A 21,030-nucleotide genomic window follows, 5' to 3' on the forward strand; every position below is an offset into this window, starting at 1 on the left:
AATGGGTAAGAATCGTCCATAACTGATATCGTTGGGAAGTCCAACAAATTTCAAGCAAGGTAACGTATAAAGAAATTCTCATTGTTACCACATAGTGAAACTGCAATAAGTCAAATGACAGAGATCTTAGTAACTATTCTAAAAAATAATAAAATAGCAGATCCTACAAAAAATAACCATGGGGATTTCCCTGATGGCACAATGGTTAAGAATCTGCCTGCCAATGCAGGGGACACGGGTTCCAGCCCTGGGCCAGGAATATCCTACATGCCAAGGAGCAACTAAGCCCACGTGCCACAACTACAGAAGCCCGTGCGCCTGAAGCCCGTGCTCCACCACAAGAGAAGCCACCACAATGAGAAGCTTGCACACCAAAACGAAGAGTAGCCCCCGCTCGCCACAGCTAGAGAAAGCCTGTGTGCAACAACGAAGATACAATGCAGCCAAATATAAATTTAAAAAAATTTATAAAATAAAAACTAGCAATGAAATCAATGCATGGCTGTTTAACAGCAAAAATTGACAATGAGAAGATAGAATAATAATATCTTTAATGGAAAGAGAAAGAGAGACAGAGAAACTGACTCTAACTAGAATTCTGTATCAAACAGAACTTTTTTTCACCCAGATAAAAACCATCAAGGGACCAAGCAGGAGAAATTCAAATGATTGTCAATGAAAATAATCAATAACCAATCCATAATAAGAATTGAGGAGAGTTTTATTTCAGCCAAACTGAGCCTAGAGCCCATGTGACAGCTTCTCAGATAACTCTGAGGAATTGCTCCAGAGAAGCATGTTTTTCAGCCCAGTTTTATTTCTTGTCAGAACAAAAAACATCAAACATGTCAGGGGTACATTCCTTCAAGGTTTAAAAAAAATACATAAAAATAAAAGGTCAGCATGTACACAGTGAGTCAGTACAGCACCTGGCACCTGGGGAAAAATTCTTATAACAGTTTTACTGAGATATAATTCACATGGCAAGCCAATCATTTAAAGTATATAATGCAATGGCTTCTTTCAGTCTATTCAGAGAGTAGTGCACGTATCACCACAATGTATCTATTTATTTACTTATTTATATTTAAGTACAGTTGATTTACAATGCTGTGCCAATCTGTGGAATATAGCAAAGTGACTCAGTTATACACATAGAGACATTCTTTTTATGTATATATTCTTTTCCATTATGGTTTATCCCAGGAGATTGGATATAGTTCCCTAATCTTTATGTTTAACATGGACATTTGTTATGTCTGGTCAATGCATCCGTTTCTTTAATAATTAAAGCATATATTGAAAGTATATGTGATAGGCCACAAACATAGTTAGAAAAGATATATTCTGAAAAGTTAACAATTTAATTGATTTCAGAATAAACAGCCAACCTCAGAAGTGCTGACCTCAAGTCAATTGAATCAATGGCTTAAAATTTTTCCCACAAAGAAACACATCATATCTATAGAGCTCTACCATTGTGTAATACATAATATTCAAGGAATAATTAATTCTAGTCTTGTTACTGAGCAAGGCTTGCTGCCTGGTGTAGAAGACAATATTTTTACGTTTGAGAAAATAAAGAGCTTTATTTCATGGTCCATCAGGGAGGAGACAGGAGGCAGGGCTCAAATCTGCCTCCCTAATCTGAGGTTTGGTTAAAGTTACATAAGTTAGGGAAAGCAAATTGGTGTATGGAAGTGCTGGTGGTGCAGATTTTGACTGGAGGAATTTAAACTTGGTCATTTATGGTAAGGTATGGAATGGTGGGTTTCTGCCCTACATCTTCCTGAACAACAGACCCCTTTTTTCTGAAAGAGTTCCAGCAGTCAGGTTCCAGACATGCTTCAGTTTTCTTGGTTGTGTAGGGAGGAAATGTGGGTTCCAAGGGTTAACTGAGGAGGGTTTTCCTTCTCTGTGTATGCCCAGGTTACATGCCTAACAGGTTTGGCTTTGCTGCATCTGCAAGACAACTAGACGTCCTGTAATGGACACAATAGGATCAGTTTGAGCTGGTCTCTTGGTTATAGTTTTATACAAAATTCTTCCAGAGAATAGAAGAGGGAGTTATCATTACCAATTTTAAAAGATTAGTGAGACTTTAATAGATAAATAGATTATTAAAATCCTTAACTAATTATTAGCAAACTTTATTCAAATTTTTTTCAGCATTTGAACATTCATTAATATAAAATCAGTGCCATTTCTTTAATAAGCAAAGTTGTTGAAAAGATCTGACACTTATTTTATGGGAAATGGCTAAGTTTAAGAAAAATAAGAAAGATGAAAAATGAATAAAGAAAAACCTTTGTGGCTGGGATGATTATGGGACTGTTCTTCAGCTGAGATGGTATGAGGTATGCATTCTATGACAGAGGAAAAAAATTTCTTTTTTTGGCCTCACCACAGGGCTTGATCAATCAACCAGGGATTGATCCTGGGCCCTCAACAGTGAGAGCACAGAGTCCTAACTACTGGACTACCAGGGAATTCCCAACAGAGGAAAAATCTTTAATTTAGAGATCCAGTTCCTAGGGAAATAGTAAAATTGATTAAAATGGAGATGCACCCTGATAAAGTTCTTTTTTTTTTCACATTTTCACATTTTTATTGGAGTATAAATGCTTTACAATGTTCTGCTAGTTTCTGCTGTATGACAAAGTGAATCACCTATATCTTGACACAGTTCTTACGTCTAGCAAAACTGAAAATAAAAACTGCTTTGAGACTCCTGAATTTGAGTTCCATAAGCCCCAGCCAAGGTACTGGAAAAGATACAATATTTCATCTTCAATTTTTTTTTTTTTTTTTTTTTTTTTTTTTTTTCTTTTTGCGGTATGTGGGCCTCTCACTGCTGTGGCCTCTCCCGTTGCGGAGCACAGGCTCCGGACGCGCAGGCCCAGCGGCCATGGCTCACGGGCCCAGCCGCTCCGCGGCATATGGGATCCTCCCAGACCGGGGCACGAACCCGTATCCCCTGCATCGGCAGGCGGACTCTCAACCACTGCGCCACCAGGGAGGCCCTCATCTTCAATTTTTAAAAAAAAGGTGAGAAATGCTATAAGAGGAAAGACTAGCAGCCTTCCGGGGAGTTTTTTCTTCTCAGAATTACTCATCAAGAAGCTATTTCTGTGACTCTGGCTGAATGAAAAGACATGTTTAGGTTAATAAAGTAGTCACTTTTGCAGAGATAAAAACGTCATAGGAAGGACAAGTATAACATCTGTAAAACTAGATAAAAGGAAGAGTGTGTTTTACATTTAAGAAAAGGAAAACTGCAGAATTCCATCAGAAGTACGGGGAATACAAAGAGTCTTGATCTGACTATATGATAATCAACAACAATTATCAAATATAATGGTTTTTGGGCTTCCCTTTTGGTGCAGTGGTTAAGAATCAACCTGCCAATGCAGGGTACACAGGTTCGAGCCCTGGTCAGGGAAGATCTCACATGCTGCGGAGCAACTAAGCCCGTGAGCCACAACTACTGAGCCTGTGCTCTGGAGCCCACAAGCCACAACTACTGAACGTGCATGCAGGTTACAATTACCAAAGCCCGCCTGCCTAGAGCCCGTGCTCCACAACAAGAGAAGCCACCACAATGAGAAGCCTGAACACCTCAACAAAGAGTAGCTGTTGCTCACCACAGCTAGAGAAAGCCCGCGCGCAGCAACGAAGACCCAACACAGTCAAAAATAAATAAATAAATAAATAAATAAAAATGTAAAAATATAATGCTTTTGACATAGGTCATAGTTATTGCAGTATTTAAAAGATCCCTCATGGGACTTCCTTGGTGGTCCAGTGTTTAGGGCTCTCTGCTTCCATTGCAGGGAGCCCAGGTTCAATCCCTGGTTGGGGAGCTAAGATCCCGTAAGACCCATGGCACGACCTAAATAAATAAATAAAATTAAAGATCCCCGATTACCTTGGCCCCAGCTTTAATATTGCTGGAAGATAGAATAATGTGATGAAAGCTGTCATGGATATATTGCCTTCAGTCTGCAAGATGAGACTTCAAAATGGTAAAAATAGTAGAATAATTCAGAAAACATCTACAAAAAGTCCATCACAATATTGTAATTCTGGTCCTAGAAGAGTAAAAGACATTTGTTGGTAGCTGAAAACCAGAATAAAAGAGAGGAGATCAAGCTGGTGCCATTAGATTTCTTTTAGAATATTATAAAAATTAGGTGGCTCTACCATGCCTTTAAACCACATAAAAACAAAAACTCCACAACAGATGTGCTCTTTCCCCCCCCCCCAGTTTTAAGAAACTAGAAGAGAAAAAACATTTAAAAGATAAAATCATCTTTGCAAAAGATATATAACCCAAGAAGGTGAAGGTTGTTGTAGGAAGGGGACCAAGTTTTCTTGCCTTAATACTCTACCCACCCCTCTCCACCCCACCTTATCCCTCACAACCCTGACTCCCCTACAGGGGATCCAACTCCATTTGCAAAAATATTGGCAATGAGGAAAACTCTCTTGTCTCACTTGATTTGGACCATAATGTGCTCTTCTGCCTAAACTCATGGATGAATGCTTTAATGGACAATTAAACTAAGCTGGATGGGAATGCTGTTGTGGATGGTGTTAAAAACTTGCTTAAAAATAAGAACCTTGGCGGCTTCCCTGGTGGCGCAGTGCTTAAGAAGTCTCCTGCCGGGCTTCCCTGGTGGCGCAGTGGTTGAGAATCTGCCTGCCAATGCAGGGGACACGGGTTCGAGCCCTGGTCTGGGAAGATCCCACATGCCGCAGAGCAACTGGGTCTGTGAGCCACAGTTACTGAGCCTGCGCGTCTGGAGCCTGTGCTCTGCAACAAGAGAGGCCGTGATAGTGAGAGGCCCGCGCACCGCGATGAGGAGTGGCCCCCGCTTGCCACAACTAGAGAAAGCCCTCGCACAGAAACGAAGACCCAACACAGCCATAAATAAATAAATTTAAAAAAAAAAAAAAAAAAAAGAAGTCTCCTGCCGATGCAGGGGACACAGGTTCGAGCCCTGGTCCAGGAAGATCCCATATGCTGTGGAGCACCTAAGCCCCTGCACCACAACTACTGAGCCTGCACTCTAGAGCCCACAAGCCACAACTGGTGAAGCCCACTCACCACAACGAACAGTAGCCCCCACTTGCCGCAACTAGAGAAAGCCTGCACAGTAACAAAGACCCAACGCAGCCAAAAATAAACAAATAAAATAAATTTATTAAAAAAAAAAGAAACAATTTGCATTCAAGTGCAATAGATTTCAATATACATTTTCTGTGTTTCAACAAGTTTAAGTGTACTTGTATACTGCCACACTTTTGTTAGATCTAGATTTGCTGCTGTTTATTAGCATTTTTACTTATGATACTTGATGATATAATTTCTCTCATTGAAGTTTAATCCAAAAATGATCTTACAAAAATAGTGGGTCCATGACTGATAGTGCATGGTCGATTAACCCTGTTAACATTTGAAGCCCAGTGAAATTTTTAGAATCACCTGAGCTATTGACATCAGAGATGCCCCACAGGCTACTAAAAGTTAAACTGCTGTTTTCTGCTTGAGCCTAAGATAAAATAAGAAGCAGAATGTAGGGAGACCCTGGGAAGATGGCGGAAGAGTAAGACGCGATCACCTTCCTCCCCACAGATACATCAGAAATTCATCCACACGTGGAACAACTACAGAACACCTACTGAACGCTGACAGAAGACCTCGGACCCCCCAAAAGGCAAGAAACTCCCCACATACCTAGATAGGGCAAAAGAAAAAAGAATAAAGAGAGACAAAAGGATAGGGACGGGACCTGCACCAGGGGGAGGCAGCCATGAAGGAGGAAAGGTTTCCACACACTACAAGCCCCTTCGCGGGCGGAGACTGCAGGTAGCAGAGGGGGAAAGCTTCGGAGTAGCGGAGGAGAGCACAGCAACAGGGGTGAGGAGGGCAAAGCGGAGAGATTCCGGCACAGAGGATCGGTGCCCTCAGGCACACACCAGCCCGAGAGGCTTGTCTGCTTGGCCGCCGGGGCGGGCGGGGCTGGGAGCTGAGGCTCGGGTATGGGCTTTCAGTCGGAGCGCAGGGAGAGGACTGGGGCTGGCGGCAGGAAGAGAGCCTGAAGGGGTTAGTGCACCACGGCTAGCCCGGAGAGAGTCCGGAGAAAAAGTCTGGAGCTGCCGAAGAGGCAAGAGACTTTTTCTTCCCTTTTGTTTCCTGGTGCGCGACGAGAGGGCATTAAGAGGGCTGCGTTGGGAAGCGCCGGAGACGGGCGCGAGCCGCGGCTAAAGGCGCGGACCCCGGAGACGGGCGTGGGACACTGGGGCTGCTGCTGCCGCCGCCGCGGAGCCTGTGTGCAAGCGCGGGTCACTGTCCGCCCCGCCTTCCGGGGGGCCTGTGCACCCCGCCACTGCCGGGGTCCCGGAACCCGGGGATGGCTTTCCCGGGAAAGCACACGGAGCGCCTCGGTCTGGTGCAACGTCACGCCAGCCTCTGCCGCCGCAGGCCCGCCCCACTCTGCGCGCCCCTCCCTCCCCTCTGCCTGAGTGAGCCAGAGACCCCACATCAGCGGCTCCTTTAAACCCGTCCTGTCTGAGCGAAGAACGGACGCCCTCCGGCGACCTACGCGCAGAGGCGGGGCCGGTCCAAGGCTGAGACCCGGGAGCTGTGAGAGCAGAGAAGAGACAGGTAAATCTCTCTGTGCAGCCTCGGAGGCAGCGGATTAAAGCTCCACGGTCCATTTGATGTGCCCTCCGTCTGTGGAGTGCATGAATGGACAGCGAATCATCCCAAATTGAGGAAGTGGACTTTGAGGACAAGATTTAAGACTTTCCCCCCTTTTCCTCTTTTTACAACGAATTATCCCAAATTGAGGAGGTGGACGTGGAGAGCAAGATTTTTGATTTTTCCCCCTGCTCTCTTTTTGTGAATGTGTATGTGTATTCTTCTGTGTAAGATTCTCTCTGTATAGCTTTGCTTCCACCATATGTCCCAGGGTTCTATCGGTCCGTTTTTTTTTTCAATAATTACTTTTAAATTTTAATAACGCTACTATATTTCATACTTTATTCTATTTTACTTTACCTGCTCTTTCTTTTTTCCCTACCTTCCCTTCCTCCCTCCCTCCCTCCCTCCCTCCGCCCCTCCTTTCCTTCTCTTTCTTTCCTTCCTCCCTCCCTCCCACCCCTCTTCCTTTCACTCTTTTTCTTTCCTTCCTCCCTCCCTCCCTCCCTGCTTGCTTTCACTCTTTTTCTTTCCTTCCTCCCTCCCTCCCTCCTGTCTTTCTTTCCTTCCTCCCTCCCTCCCACCCCTCTTCCTTTCACTTTCTTTTTCTTTCCTTCCTCCCTCCCTCCTTTCTTTCTTTCCTTCCCCCCTCCCTCTCACCCCTCTTCCTTTCACTTTCTTTTTCTTTCCTTCCTCCCTCCCTCCCTCCTGTCTTTCTTTCTTTCTTTCCTTCCTCCCTCCCTCCCTCGGTTCTTCCATTCACTCTTCCTTTTTCTTTCATTCCTCCCTCTCCCCCTCCTTTCTTTCTTTCTTTCCATCCTTCCTCCCTCCCTCCCTCCTTTCTTCCTTTCTTCCTTCCTTCCTTTCTTTCCTTCTTCCTTTCTCTCTCTCTCTCTCTCTTTCTTCTACTAATTCTTTCTTTCTACTTTTTCTCCCTTTTATTCTGAGCCGGGTAGATGAAAGGCTCTTGGTGCTGCAGCCAGGAGTCAGTGCTGTGCCTCTGAAGTGGGAGAGCCAACTTCAGGACACGGGTCCACAAGAGACCTCCCAGCTCCACATAATATCAAGCAGCAAAAATCTCCCAGAGATCTCCATCTCAACACCAGCACCCAGCTTCAGTCAACGACCAGCAAACTACAGTGCTGGTCACCCTATGCCAAGCAACTAGCAAGGCAGGAACACAACCCCACCCATTAACAGAGAGGCTGCCTAAAAACATAAGGCCACAGGCACCCCAAAACACACCACCAGATGGGGACCTGTCCACCAGAAAGACAAGATCGAGCCTCAACCACCAGAACACAGGCTCTAGTCCCCCCAACCAGGAAGCCTACACAACCTACTGAAACAACCTTGGCCACTGGGGACAGACACCAAAAACAACAGGAACTACGAATCTGCAGCCTGCAAAAAGGAGACCCCAAACACAGTAACATAAGCAAAATGAGAAGACAGAAAAACACACAGCAGGTGAAGGAGCAAGATAAAAACCTACCAGACCTAACAAATGAAGAGGTAATAGGCAGTCTACCTGAAAAAGAATTCAGAATAATGATAGTAAAGATGATCCAAGACTCTATTTCCAAGATCCAAAATCTTGGAAATAGAATAGACAAAATGCAAGAAACAGTTAACAAGGACCTAGAAGAACTAAAGATGAATCAAGCATAGATTAATGAAATGAAATAAATGAAATGAAAAATACTCTAGATGGGATCAATAGCAGAATAACTGAGGCAGAAGAACAGATAAGTGAGGTGGAAGATAAAATAGTGGAAATAACTGATGCAGAGCAAAATAAAGAAAAGAGAATTAAAAGAACAGAGGACAGTCTCAGAGACCTCTGGGACAATATTAAACGCACCAACATTCGAATTATAGGGGTTCCAGAAGAAGAAGAGAAAAAGAAAGGGACTGAGAAAATATTTGAAGAGATTATAGTTGAAAACTTCCCTAATATGGGAAAGGAAATAGTTAATCAAGTCCAGGAGGCACAGAGACTCCCATACAGAATAAATCCAAGGAGAAATACACCAAGACACATATTAATCAAACTGTCAAAAATTAAACACAAAGAAATCATATTAAAAGCAGCAAGGGAAAAAAAACAAATAACACACAAGGGAATCCCCATCAGGTTAACAACTGATCTCTCAGCAGAAACTCTACAAGCCAGAAGGGAGTGGCAGGACATAAATAAAGTGATGAAGGAGAGAAACCTGCAACCAAGATTACTCTACCCAGCAAGGATCTCATTCAGATTTGATGGAGAAATTAAAACCTTTACAGACAAGCAAAAGCTGAGAGAGTTCAGCACCACCAAACCAGCTTTACAACAAATGCTAAAGGAACTTCTCTAGGCAAGAAACACAACAGAAGGAATATACCTACAATAACGAACCCAAAGCAATTAAGGAAATGGGAATACGAAGATACATATCAATAATTACCTTAAATGTAAATGGACTAAATGCTCCCACCAAAAGACACAGATTGGCTGAATGGATACAAAAACAAGACCCATATATATGCTGTCTACAAGAGACCCACTTCAGACCTAGAGACACATACAGATTGAAAGTAAGGGGATGGAAAAAGATATTCCATGCAAATGGAAATCAAAAGAAAGCTGGAGTAGCAATTCTTATATCAGACAAAATAGACTTTGAAATAAAGACTATTAGAAGAGACAAAGAAGGACACTACATAATGATCAAGGGATCGATCCAAGAAGAAGATATAACAATTGTAAATATTTATGCACCCAACATAGGAGCACCTCAATACATAAGGCAAATACAGCCATAAAAGGGGAAATCGACAGTAACACAATCATAGTAGGGGACTTTAACACCCCACTTTCACCAATGGACAGATCATCCAAAATGAAAATAAATAAGGAAACACAAGCTTTAAATGATACATTAAACAAGATGGACTTAATTGATATTTAGAGGACATTCCATCCAAAAACAACAGAATACACATTTTTCTCAAGTGCTCATGGAACATTCTCCAGGATAGATCATATCTTGGGTCACAAATCAAGCCTTGGTAAATTTAAGAAAATAGAAATTGTATCAAGTATCTTTTCCGACCACAATGCTATGAGACTAGACATCAATTACAGGAAAAGATCTGTAAAAAATACAAACACATGGAGGCTAAACAATACACTACTCAATAACGAAGTGATCACTGAAGAAATCAAAGAGGAAATAAAAGAATACCGAGAAACAAATGACAATGGAGACACGACGACCCAAAACCTATGGGACGCAGCAAAAGCAGTTCTAAGAGAGAAGTTTATAGCAATACAATCCCACCTTAAGAAACAGGAAACATCTCGAGCAAACAACCTGACCCTGCACCTAAAGCAATTAGAGAAAGAAAAACAAAAAAGCCCTAAAGCTAGCAGAAGGAAAGAAATCATAAAGATCAGATCAGAAATAAATGAAAAAGAAATGAAGGAAATGATAGCAAAGATCAATCAAACTAAAAGCTGGTTCTTTGAGAAGATAAACAAAATTGATAAACCATTAGCCAGACTCATCAAGAAAAAAAGGGAGAAGACTCAAATCATAGAATTAGAAATGAAAAAGGGGAAGTAACAACTGTCACTGCAGAAATGCAAAAGATCGTGAGAGATTACTACAAGCAACTCTATGCCAATAAAATGGACAACCTGGAAGAAATGGACAAATTCTTAGAAATGCACAACCTGCCAAGACTGACTCAGGAAGAAATAGAAAATATGAATAGACCAATCACAAGCACTGAAATTGAAACTGTGATTAAAAATCTTCCAACAAACAAAAGCCCAGGACCAGATGGCTTCACAGGAGAATTCTGTCAAACATTTAGAGAAGAGCTAACACCTATCCTTCTCAAACTCTTCCAAAATCTAGCAGAGGGAGGAACACTCCCAAACTCATTCTACGAGGCCACCATCACCTTGATACCAAAACCAGGCAAGGATGTCACAAAGAAAGAAAACTACAGGCCAATATCACTGATGAACATAGATGCAAAAATCCTCAACAAAATACTAGCAAACAGAATCCAACAGCACATTAAAAGGATCATACACCATGATCAAGTGGGGTTTATTCCAGGAATGCAAGGATTCTTCAATATACACAAATCAATCAATGTGATACACCACATTAACAAACTGAAGCAGAAAAACCATATGATCATCTCAATAGATGCAGAGAAAGCTTTCGACAAAATTCAACACCCATTTATGATAAAAACCCTGCAGAGAGTAAGCATAGAGGGAACTTTCCTCAACATAATAAAGGCCATATATGACAAACCCACAGCCAACATTGTCCTCAATGGTGAAAAACTGGAACCATTTCCACTAAGATCAGGAACAAGACAAGGCTGCCCACTCTCACCACTCTTATTCAACTTAGTTTTGGAAGTTTTAGCCACAGCAATCAGACAAGAAAAGGAAATAAAAGGAATCCAAATTGGAAAAGAAGAAGTAAAGCTGTCACTGTTTGCAGATGACATGATACTATACATAGAGAATCCTAAAGCTGCTACCAGAAAGCTACTAGAGCTAATCAATGAATTTGGTAAAGTAGCAGGATACAAAATTAATGCACAGAAATCTCTGGCATTCCTATACACTAATGATGAAAAATCTGAAAGTGAAATCAAGAAAACACTCCCATTTACCACTGCAACAAAAAGAATAAAATATCTAGGAATAAACCTACCTAAGGAGACAAAAGACCTGTATGCAGAAAATTATAAGACACTGATGAAAGAAATTAAAGTTGATACAAATAGATGGAGAGCTATACCATGCTCCTGGATTGGAAGAATCAACATTGTGAAAATGACTCTACTACCCAAAGCAATCTACAGATTCAATGCAATCCCTATCAAACTACCACTGGCATTTTTCACAGAACTAGAACAAGAAATTTCAAAATTTGTTTGGAGAAACAAAAGACCCCGAATAGCCAAAGCAATCTTGAGAACGAAAAACGGAGCTGGAGGAATCAAACTCTCTGACTTCAGACTATACTACAAAGCTACAGTAATCAAGACAGTGTGGTACTGGCACAAAAACAGAAGATAGATCAATGGAACAGGATAGAAAGCCCAGAGATAAACCCACGCACATATGGTCAACTTATCTTTGATAAAGGAGGCAGGAATGTACAGTGGAGAAAGGACAGCCTCTTCAATAAGTGGTGCTGGGAAAACTGGACAGGGACATGTAAAAGTATGAGATTAGATCATTCCCTGACACCATACACAAAAATAAGCTCAAAATGGATTAAAGACCTAAATGTAAGGCCAGAAACTATCAAACTCTTAGAGGAAAACATAGGCAGAACACTCTATGACATAAATTACAGCAAGATCCTTTCGGACCCACCTCCTAGAGAAATGGAAATAAAAACAAAGGTAAACAAATGGGACCTAATGAAACTTCAAAGCTTTTGCACAGCAAAGGAAACCATAAACAAGACCAAAAGACAACCCTCAGAATAGGAGAAAATATTTGCAAGTGAAGCAACTGACAAAGGATTAATCTCCAAAATTTATAAGCAGCTCATGCAGCTCAATAGCAAAAAAACAACCCAATCCAAAAATGGGCAGAAGACTTAAATAGGCATTTCTCCAAAGAAGATATACAGACTGCCAACAAACACATGAAAGAATGCTCAACATCATTAATCATTAGAGAAATGCAAACCAAAACTACAATGAGATATCATCTCACACCAGTCAGAATGGCCATCATCAAGAAATCTAGAAACAATAAATGCTGGAGAGGGTGTGGAGAAAAGGGAACACTCTTGCACTGCTGGTGGGAATGTGAATTGGTACAGCCACTATGGAGAACAGTATGGAGGTTCCTTAAACAACTACAAATAGAACTACCATATGACCCAGCAATCCCACTACTAGGCATATACCCTGAGAAAACCATAATTCAAAAAGAGACATGTACCAAAATGTTCATTGCAGCTCTATTCACAATAGCCCGGAGCTGGAAACAACCTAAGTGTCCATCATCGGATGAATGGATAAAGAAGACGTGGCACATATATACAATGGAATATTACTCAGCCATAAAAAGGAACGAAACTGAGCTATTTGTAATGAGGTGGATAGACCTAGAGTCTGTCATACAGAGTGAAGTAAGTCAGAAAGAGAAAGACAAATACTGTATGCTAACACATATATATGGAATTAAAAAAAATGTCATGAAGAACCTAGGGGTAAAACGGGAATAAAGACACAGACCTACTTGAGAATGGACCTGAGGATATGGGGAGGGGGAAGGGTAAGCTGTGACAAAGCGAAAGAGAGGCATGGACATATATACACTACCAAACGTAAGGTAGATAGATAGTGGGAAGCAGCCGCAGAGCACAGGGAGATCAGCTCGGTGCTTTGTGACCACCTGGAGGGGTGGGATGGGGAGGGTGGGAGGGAGGGAGATGCATGAGGGAAGGGATGTGGGAACAGATGTATATGTATGACTGATTCACTTTGTTATAAAGCAGAAACTAATTAAAAAAATTAAAAAAGAAAAAAAAAAGAAGCAGAATGTATTATTGCACTCTTCAGGTTTTGGCAATATTACTGCCCGGATTCATAAAATAACTCAGAAAAAGGCCAATTTTGATTAGGATCTGAACAGCAAAGACTCTCTCGGAATTTATGAAAGGCAATGGCATAAGGCATTCCAATGGGTCCTATGACCCTAATATTGACTAGATTCTAGAATTGTCAGTTACATGTACTTAGACATATTGGAGTCTCTGGCAAAATTCATTGACTACTGCTGGCAGTGACCACTGTTGCTGACAATTTTGGACAAAATTTATGTGATATAGCCACTCAAAAGGTAAATCCTATTGAGAAACAAATTTCTGATAGATCTTGGGCACTGAATGAAATAGCTCCAATAACTGAGGACATAAAATTATATGATGCTTGTAACACTCCCAACGTCATGAGTTATATTTTATGCCTAAAAACATTCTAGTAGGGAGGAAATACACAAAGGGGGCTCTCATCATATCCATGAATAAACAAGATTCCTTTCCTGTGGGACCAATATTAGTCTCTTAAGTGACTCATTGCCACTTTGGTGGCTCTGTTCAGCTAGTTGTTGCTGTAATACAGATGATTTACTGAAGGCAGTTATGAACACTGGGGTGCATGTATCTTTTCATGAGGATATTCCCCATGCCTTAGAGCTATATCTGCTACTGCCTTTCTAGTAAAGGCTACTGAGAAAAGAGGCTACTGTACTCTTCCTTAAATTTGCAACACACTCAGCATCTCTCAGCAAGCCATCTTACTTTCAAAGAAATCCTCTAACCATCATTCATATCAGTCTTGCTCATTGTAACAAACTCAATCCTGCTACCCTTCATTTTTCCATGGGTGAAACTCTCCATGACTGTTTGATTTTGATGGATTATTTATTAAACCTTCCTGATGACTTGCAAAAATCTGCCTTGACCAGTGCTGATCTTTCCTGGTTTACTAATGGCTGTGACTTTAAACATGAAAACAGTAAATTATGTGCCGTGTATGCAATATCAATCATTTTGAAGTCACTGACACTTGCCTTTGACCACTTCAGCCGAACAAACTGAATTCTATGCCCTCACTCCACAATGTATTCTACCTAAATGTAAAACAGAAAACAACAATACTGATAGTTGATATACTTACGGGGATAGTTTACGACTTTGAAATGTTATGGGAACAATGAGGTTTCCTTACTTCTAGTGGAGATAAAATTTAAAATGGCCCTGTGTGGAACTTCCTTGGTGGCAGACTGGCTACAATTCCATGCTCCCAATACAGGGGGCTTGATCCCACATGCCACAACTAAGAGTTCACATGCCACAACTAAGGAGCCCATGTACTGCAACTAAGGAGCCCGCCTGCTGCAACTAAGACCCAGCACAACCAAATAAGTAAATAAATATTTTAAAAAGGAAAGAAAATGGCCCTGTGTCCAAAATTTGTTGGATGCCATGCTCCTGCCAACATTTCTGCCTATCATTATAGTTCCTGGACATTCTAAGTCCAACTGGGAGCCAAAGGAAACCACCTTACTGAATTTCTGCAAAAAGCACAGCTCTCATGAAGTCTATAGACCAGACTTCTGTCATCGTTCAAAATATTTTTCCCTTTGGTGCAGACCTAAGGGAAAATAACCAGGGAAATGTAGCAGTTGTCCACTGAAATAAAAACTGATTTAGAAATTTTAAAGCTGTCATGAAGGAAAGAAATTCTTATTGGCACCAAATAATGAGTCCCACCAGAAAACCTAAAATTTCCATTATTAACTGCTATATATGAGTTAATCCATTGGTCTAACATTCATGAATCAATATTAGTAGGGAAACATTGGCAAGTCTACAAAAAGCGCTTATCTTGCTTGTTCCACTTGTCCTAACTTTAACCCTGAGAAACATATTTGCCCCATACCAGGATATTTTAATTTACCTAATGGACCATCTCAGGTCTGGCAAATGGATTTCATACAGTTGCCCCCATCTTGTAGATGGAAATGGTTTTCATGTTTTCACGTTAAATTGAAGCATTTCTAGGTGATTGCCTTTTCTGCGGCTAAAGTCCTTTTAGAAAAGATTGTTCCCACTTGGGAAACCCCCCAGCCCACCACAGTGATTGTGGAACCTCCTTTACTGGTCAGTTATGTTGAGAAGCCTGTGCTGTCTGGCCAGTTCTGCAGCATAGACCAGTTTTCAGGACTGGTCAAAAATACAAATGGAAATATAAAGATTCAGTTCGCTAAATTAGTTGAAACTTTCCAAATACCCTGACCAAAGGTAGTGTCATTAGTTCCCCTAAATCTCAGATCTATTCCCTTTAGAATTCACAAGCCTTCACATTTTGATATAACTACAGGACAACCAGGGCCATTGGTCCCTGCTTCCTTTGACCCTCAACTCATAAAGGGGGTTTACTTCACTTTTGCAAAACTCTGATTAAACCCACCAAGAATAATAATGGTTTGGTAGAACAATCTTTCTCTGATTAAACCCACCAAGAATAATAATGGTTTGGTAGAACAATCTTTCCACAGCATGCTCCTAGGAGATGAAGATAGCAAACATTATATTTAACAGCCTAAAGACTTTGTCTATTGGTAGACATCTCCAAAGAGTCCTTCCAACCTCACTGAAAAGGCCCTTATCACGTTATGGACTAATCACTGTGGCATGGAACTTGAAGAAACAGACTTCTGGATTTATGTGTCCCATCTAAAGCCTCAAAATCTGCACCCTGATTAGTGACTTAAAGCTGAGAATTTCTAGGGTATATATAACAGACAACATCTGACGGAGACTGCTTTCCCATGATCTCCACATCAGGTCTGTATAATCTTTTCTGCTGACTGACATAGTACTTACAATTCTAAAGCTTTCTTAGCCCAAAAGAGCTACTTCAAAAATGTAAAGGGCGGGGGGGTGGGATAAATTGGGAGATTGCGATTGACATATATACACTATGGTGTATAAAGTAGATAACTAATGAGAACCTAATGTATAGCACAGGGAACTCTGCTCAGTGATCTGTGGTGACCTAAATAGGAAGGAAATCCAAAAGAGGGGATATATGTATACGTATAGCTGATTCACTTTGCTGTACAGTAGAAACTGACATGGCATTGTAAAGCAACTGTACTCCAATTTAAAAAAGAAATGTAGGGCTTCCCTGGTGGCACAGTGGTTGAGAGTCTGCCTGCCGATGCAGGGGATACGGGTTCGTGCCCCGGTCCGGGAAGATCCCACATGCCGTGGAGCGGCTGTGACCGTGAGCCATGGCCGCTGAGCCTGCGCGTCCGGAGCCTGTGCTCCGCAACGGGAGAGGCCACAACAGTGAGAGGCCCGCGTACCGCAAAATAAATAAATAAATAAATAAATAAAAAAGAAATGTAAACTTAAACTCCATGACTGGGAATCTGGAATTGATTCTCGATTTCAATGAAATTAAAAACTATCATTATAAAATTTTTTAATTTTCTCATTAAAAAACTCAAAACTATAATCTCTGATAAGAAATACTTCCTCAATCTACCTAAGGTACAATTAGAGGAGTGGAAAGTTTTTTAAAGAAAAAAAAAATTTCTCATTCCTCCAGATTTAGTACATTCATACAGTTCTTGCATGGGTGAGACTGGGTCTGTTTTTTGAGGAGTACTTGGAGAGTGCATTTTTTATAAAACCTTTGTTTCTTTGCAAGTAATGGAGGAAATATCACAAGACCTTTTAAAAATTAAAAAGTAAAAAGTCCTCATTTCAGCAATGTTTGCCTTTACTGACATATGATTATCCATTAGTGTTCCCTGATTAACATTTTTTGATGCAATTATAAATTTGATTGTGGACGTCCCTGGTGGCACCGTCGTTAAGAATCCGCCTGCCAATGCAGGGAACACGGGTTCGAGCCCTGGTCCGGGAAGATCCCACACGCTGTGGAGCAACTAGGCCCGTGTGCCACAACTACTGAGCCTGCGCTCTAGAGCCCGAGAGCCACAACTACTGAGCCTGCATGCCTAGAGCCCGTGCTCTGCAACAGAAGCCAACGCAATGAGAAGCCGGTGTACTGCAATGAAGAGTAGCCCTTGAGGGCTTCCCTGGTGGCGCAGTGGTTGAGGGGCCGCCTGCGGATGCAGGAGACACGGGTTCGTGCCCCGGTCCGGGAAGATCCCACATGCCGCGGCGCGGCTGGGCCCGTGAGCCATGGCCGCTGAGCCTGCGCGTCCGGAGCCTGTGCTCCGCAACGGGAGAGGCCACAACAGTGAGAGGCCCGTGTACCGCAAAAAAAAAAATAAATAAATAAATAAAAAAAAAAAAAAAAAAAAAAGAGTAGCCCTTGCTTGCTGCAACTAAAGCAGGCCCGTGGGCAGCAACGAAGACCCAGCACAGCCCCAAATTAGTTTTTTTTAAAAAAGCAAAAGGAATTATATTACTGTCCAACATCCAGAATTTTGCTGCATATTAAGACAAATTATAGGCTAATAGTTGTTACACAGAAGTGCAGCTTCAAGAAATAGAAAGGTGGGAGTTTTTTTGGTTTTGTTTTTCCTGATCAGAGTTGTATCTCTGTGTGCACCAACATATAAAAATTAGAAATTACAAGGTATGAACATTTACTCCTTTGCATTATTTGCAAGGTGGGTCAGATCAGAGATACAGCTTTTCCTTTCCACTGCCTTGTTACTAAATTCCATGTTTCATTGAGTCAGCAGGGCCACCATGAATGTGCACATCCTGATAGCAGCCAAAATTCAGGAAAGGTAACTGTATACAATAATTTCAGTTCTTGCTTTTGGGGATGGATATATGTGGAAAATCATTGAGAATAAATAGCTACTCACACATGAGAGTCAGAACATAGTTCTCAAAACTTGAGGCTTTTTTTCTTGCTTCCTGGAATTTCATTCCTTGGCGTGAGAAACGCATTCACTTATGACTTTTTTGTGTTTTCTTTTGTTTGGCTGCAGTAGTGAAAGAGTCCTAACTACTGAACCACCAGAAAATTCCCCATTTATGACTTCTGAATGAAAGCTTTAAAAAAACCCAAGAAACAAAAAAAGGATTACCTCAGGGTTGCTATCTCAATCAAGGCTTTTGTGTCTCATTATCTCCCTTTTTAGATCTCAGGAAAGAACTCTTAACCTCTGATCCTTTGCTTCCCAGAGAGTCATACTACTTCTCAGCCTCTCATTTTCAGCTAATGAAAGTGTGATTAAAAAGCTTCAGGCCAAGGGCTTCCCTGGTGGCGCAGTGGTTGAGAGTCCGCCTGCCGATGCAGGGGACCCGGGTTCGTGCCCCGCTCTGGGAAGATCCCACATGCCGCGGAGCGGTTGGGCCCGTGAGCCATGGCCGCTGGGCCTGTGCTCCGCAGCGGGAGAGGTCACAACAGTGAGAGGCCCGCGTACTGCAATTAAAAAAAAAAAAAAAAAAGTGCATCTGAGACCTGAAGGAGACAAATGCAATCCACATTGGGCAGACCACAAGCAAGACTGGCCTAGGTGAGAAGAAGGGCATTGGGAAATTTTTTTCACTAGAAGGGAAAGTTACCTTTAGTTATTAGCAGCTTCACTGAATCCCCACATTATTCACCTGTAATTTATTATTTACTAATTTTTAATATGAAAAACCACCTTACACCAGCTCAACTCGGTGCTCTGTGGTGACCTAGATGGATGAGATGGCGAGGGGTGGGAGGGAGGTCCAAGAGGGAGGGGATGTATGTATATTTATAGCTGATTCACTTCATTGTACAGCAGAAAGTAACAACATGGTAAAGCAATTATACCCCAACTAAAAATAGACTTGTATAACGGAACCTCTATGTTCCCATCACCCAACTTCAACAATTATCAGTATCTTGCTAATCCAACTTCACTTACCGTTTTCTGTAAAAAGAAATCCCAGATTTCTTTTAGCTTTTCGTATGTCAGCATGTTCCTGAACTGATAAGGTCAAATTATTTGTTTACATTAACCTCAAGAAAATGGCTCAAATGTGAAGCACTAGTGATCAGGAAAATATCAATTAAAACAATTAAGTTGAGGTGACTCAGGTCTCCCAAGGGATGGGGGTCAACGTATTTCCCTCTCCACCCCACCAGGATCCTGGGGAGGGGAGGGGCGGGCAGGAGGGGAGGGTGCAGTGGAACTGCGGCCGCAGGGTTCTTTGAAGAGTGCATCCGGAATGCGGAGCTGGAGGCCAAGATGCCGGTCATCATGAAGAACTCCGTGTACATCCACAAGGCGGCCACTCGCCGCATCAAGAGCTGCCGCTTCCACCGGCGCCGGTCCAGCACCTCCTGGAATGACGTGAAGCCGTCCCAGTCCTTCATGACCTCCCAGCTGGAAGCCAACAACATGGAGGAGCTGAAGGAGGTGGCCAAGCGGCTCAGCCGGGACCAGCGCTTCCGCGAATCCATCTACCACATCATGGCGACCCAGCCTGGAGCCCCCTCTAAGCTTCCGCCGGCGGGAAAGTGATGGGCGCCCCTCCCCGCCGCCCAGGTCCTTCCTCACTGGGGGCAGGAGGGAGGGGGAGGGGGAGGCCCGACTCCACGCGGCTCCTCTCTGCCAGCGCTCCACGTGGGGGCCAACCTCACCCGCAAAGGACAGGGGCGCCACCTCCCTCACCCTCACCCCAGACCCTACCCTTGGGTCACGTCAGGCCAAGCTGGGTGCCGCCTGGTTGTCATGGTGAAGCAAGGATGGGGCCTGGCGGCACCGAGAGACTTCTCTGGCCGGGGAGTGGGCTGGGCGGGGCCCACCACCACCTTCTGCCGTGCCCGCTGTACTTCTCTGTGACTTTGCCGCCCTCCCCACCTTGACCCTTGCTTCCCAGGGCTTCCCAACCCTCTTTGCTTCTGAGATCCACAGGCGTCCCTCGGTCAAGGCCCTTCTTTGACCACACCGCGGGGCAGGAAGAAAGGGAGCTGGCACAGCCGCTTCTGGGCCGGTGGCCTACCACCCTCGCCAGACACACCGTTCCTGGGGCCGGGCCCTGGCTGTGGGGCCACCTGCTCCCTGCCCTCCTCAGGGGGACTCGCCCACCTGCAGCCTCCGCGCCCTCCTGGGAAGATGTGGCCCTGACATTCCTCCTGTGCGTGTACCGAGGGCCCTGGGCGGGAGGGAGCTGTGGCCAGCAGCGAAACTGAGGTCTCTGCCAGAGAACAGGCAGCAAGTCAGGGAGTGGAAGAAGGCAGCGGACTCCTGCATTATCGACTCCTGGCCGGGCAGGGAGGCTGCTCCCTCTGGCTGCCTCGGCCCTGCTGGGCTGGGGGACCCCAGAGGTCTCCCTCCCAGCTGCCCCTCCTTCGGTCACCTTGCTGCCTCCTCTCCTGCAGAGGCTTTACCCAGTGAAACAATGTGACCACGAGCCCTGGAAGATGGGGGTGCCATTCATTGGCCCAGGGTCATCAGAGGCGAAGCTGAAACATCTGTTCGCAGCTTTTGTAGGAGGCACTGCCCTCCAGGGTGCTAAGGACTGTGTGTCCCTCACCCATGGACAGACTGTCTGTCTGGCTCCTCTCCCTCCAGGCCTTCCCTCCGAAACTGCCTGAGTCTGTTGGTCTCTCCAGTAAAGGCGTCTCCCTGGGGTCAGGGTGCTCAAGGGCACGGGTCGTATTAAAGGTGCTGATTCTCTGCTGCTTGGACAATGGAGCCCAGTCTGAGAGGTGGACAGATGGCTGCAGGGCAGGGGCCTGCAGCCTGTTCTGTGGGAAAAGGAATGTTACTGACTCAAAACATGGGCGTGTCTACGGCTGGG

General features: G+C 43.4%; 1 protein-coding gene across 1 annotated transcript in view; it reads right to left on the reverse strand.

Annotated features, from left to right (window-relative positions):
- Window positions 1–735: 735 nt before the first annotated feature.
- The window catches only part of LOC308609194 (ATP-dependent RNA helicase DDX3Y-like), a 38,029-nt gene continuing 17,734 nt past the window's right edge, over window positions 736–21,030 (reverse strand). The window contains exon 17 of the mRNA XM_081222766.1: window positions 736–1,982. Within this exon, the coding sequence (XP_081078892.1) occupies window positions 1,939–1,982 (44 nt within the window). The 3' untranslated portion in view covers window positions 736–1,938. The remainder of the gene's footprint in view (window positions 1,983–21,030) is intronic.

This window comes from Mesoplodon bidens (assembly GCF_964165515.1).
Source record: "Mesoplodon bidens genome assembly, chromosome: X".
Classification (NCBI taxonomy): domain Eukaryota; kingdom Metazoa; phylum Chordata; class Mammalia; order Artiodactyla; family Ziphiidae; genus Mesoplodon; species Mesoplodon bidens.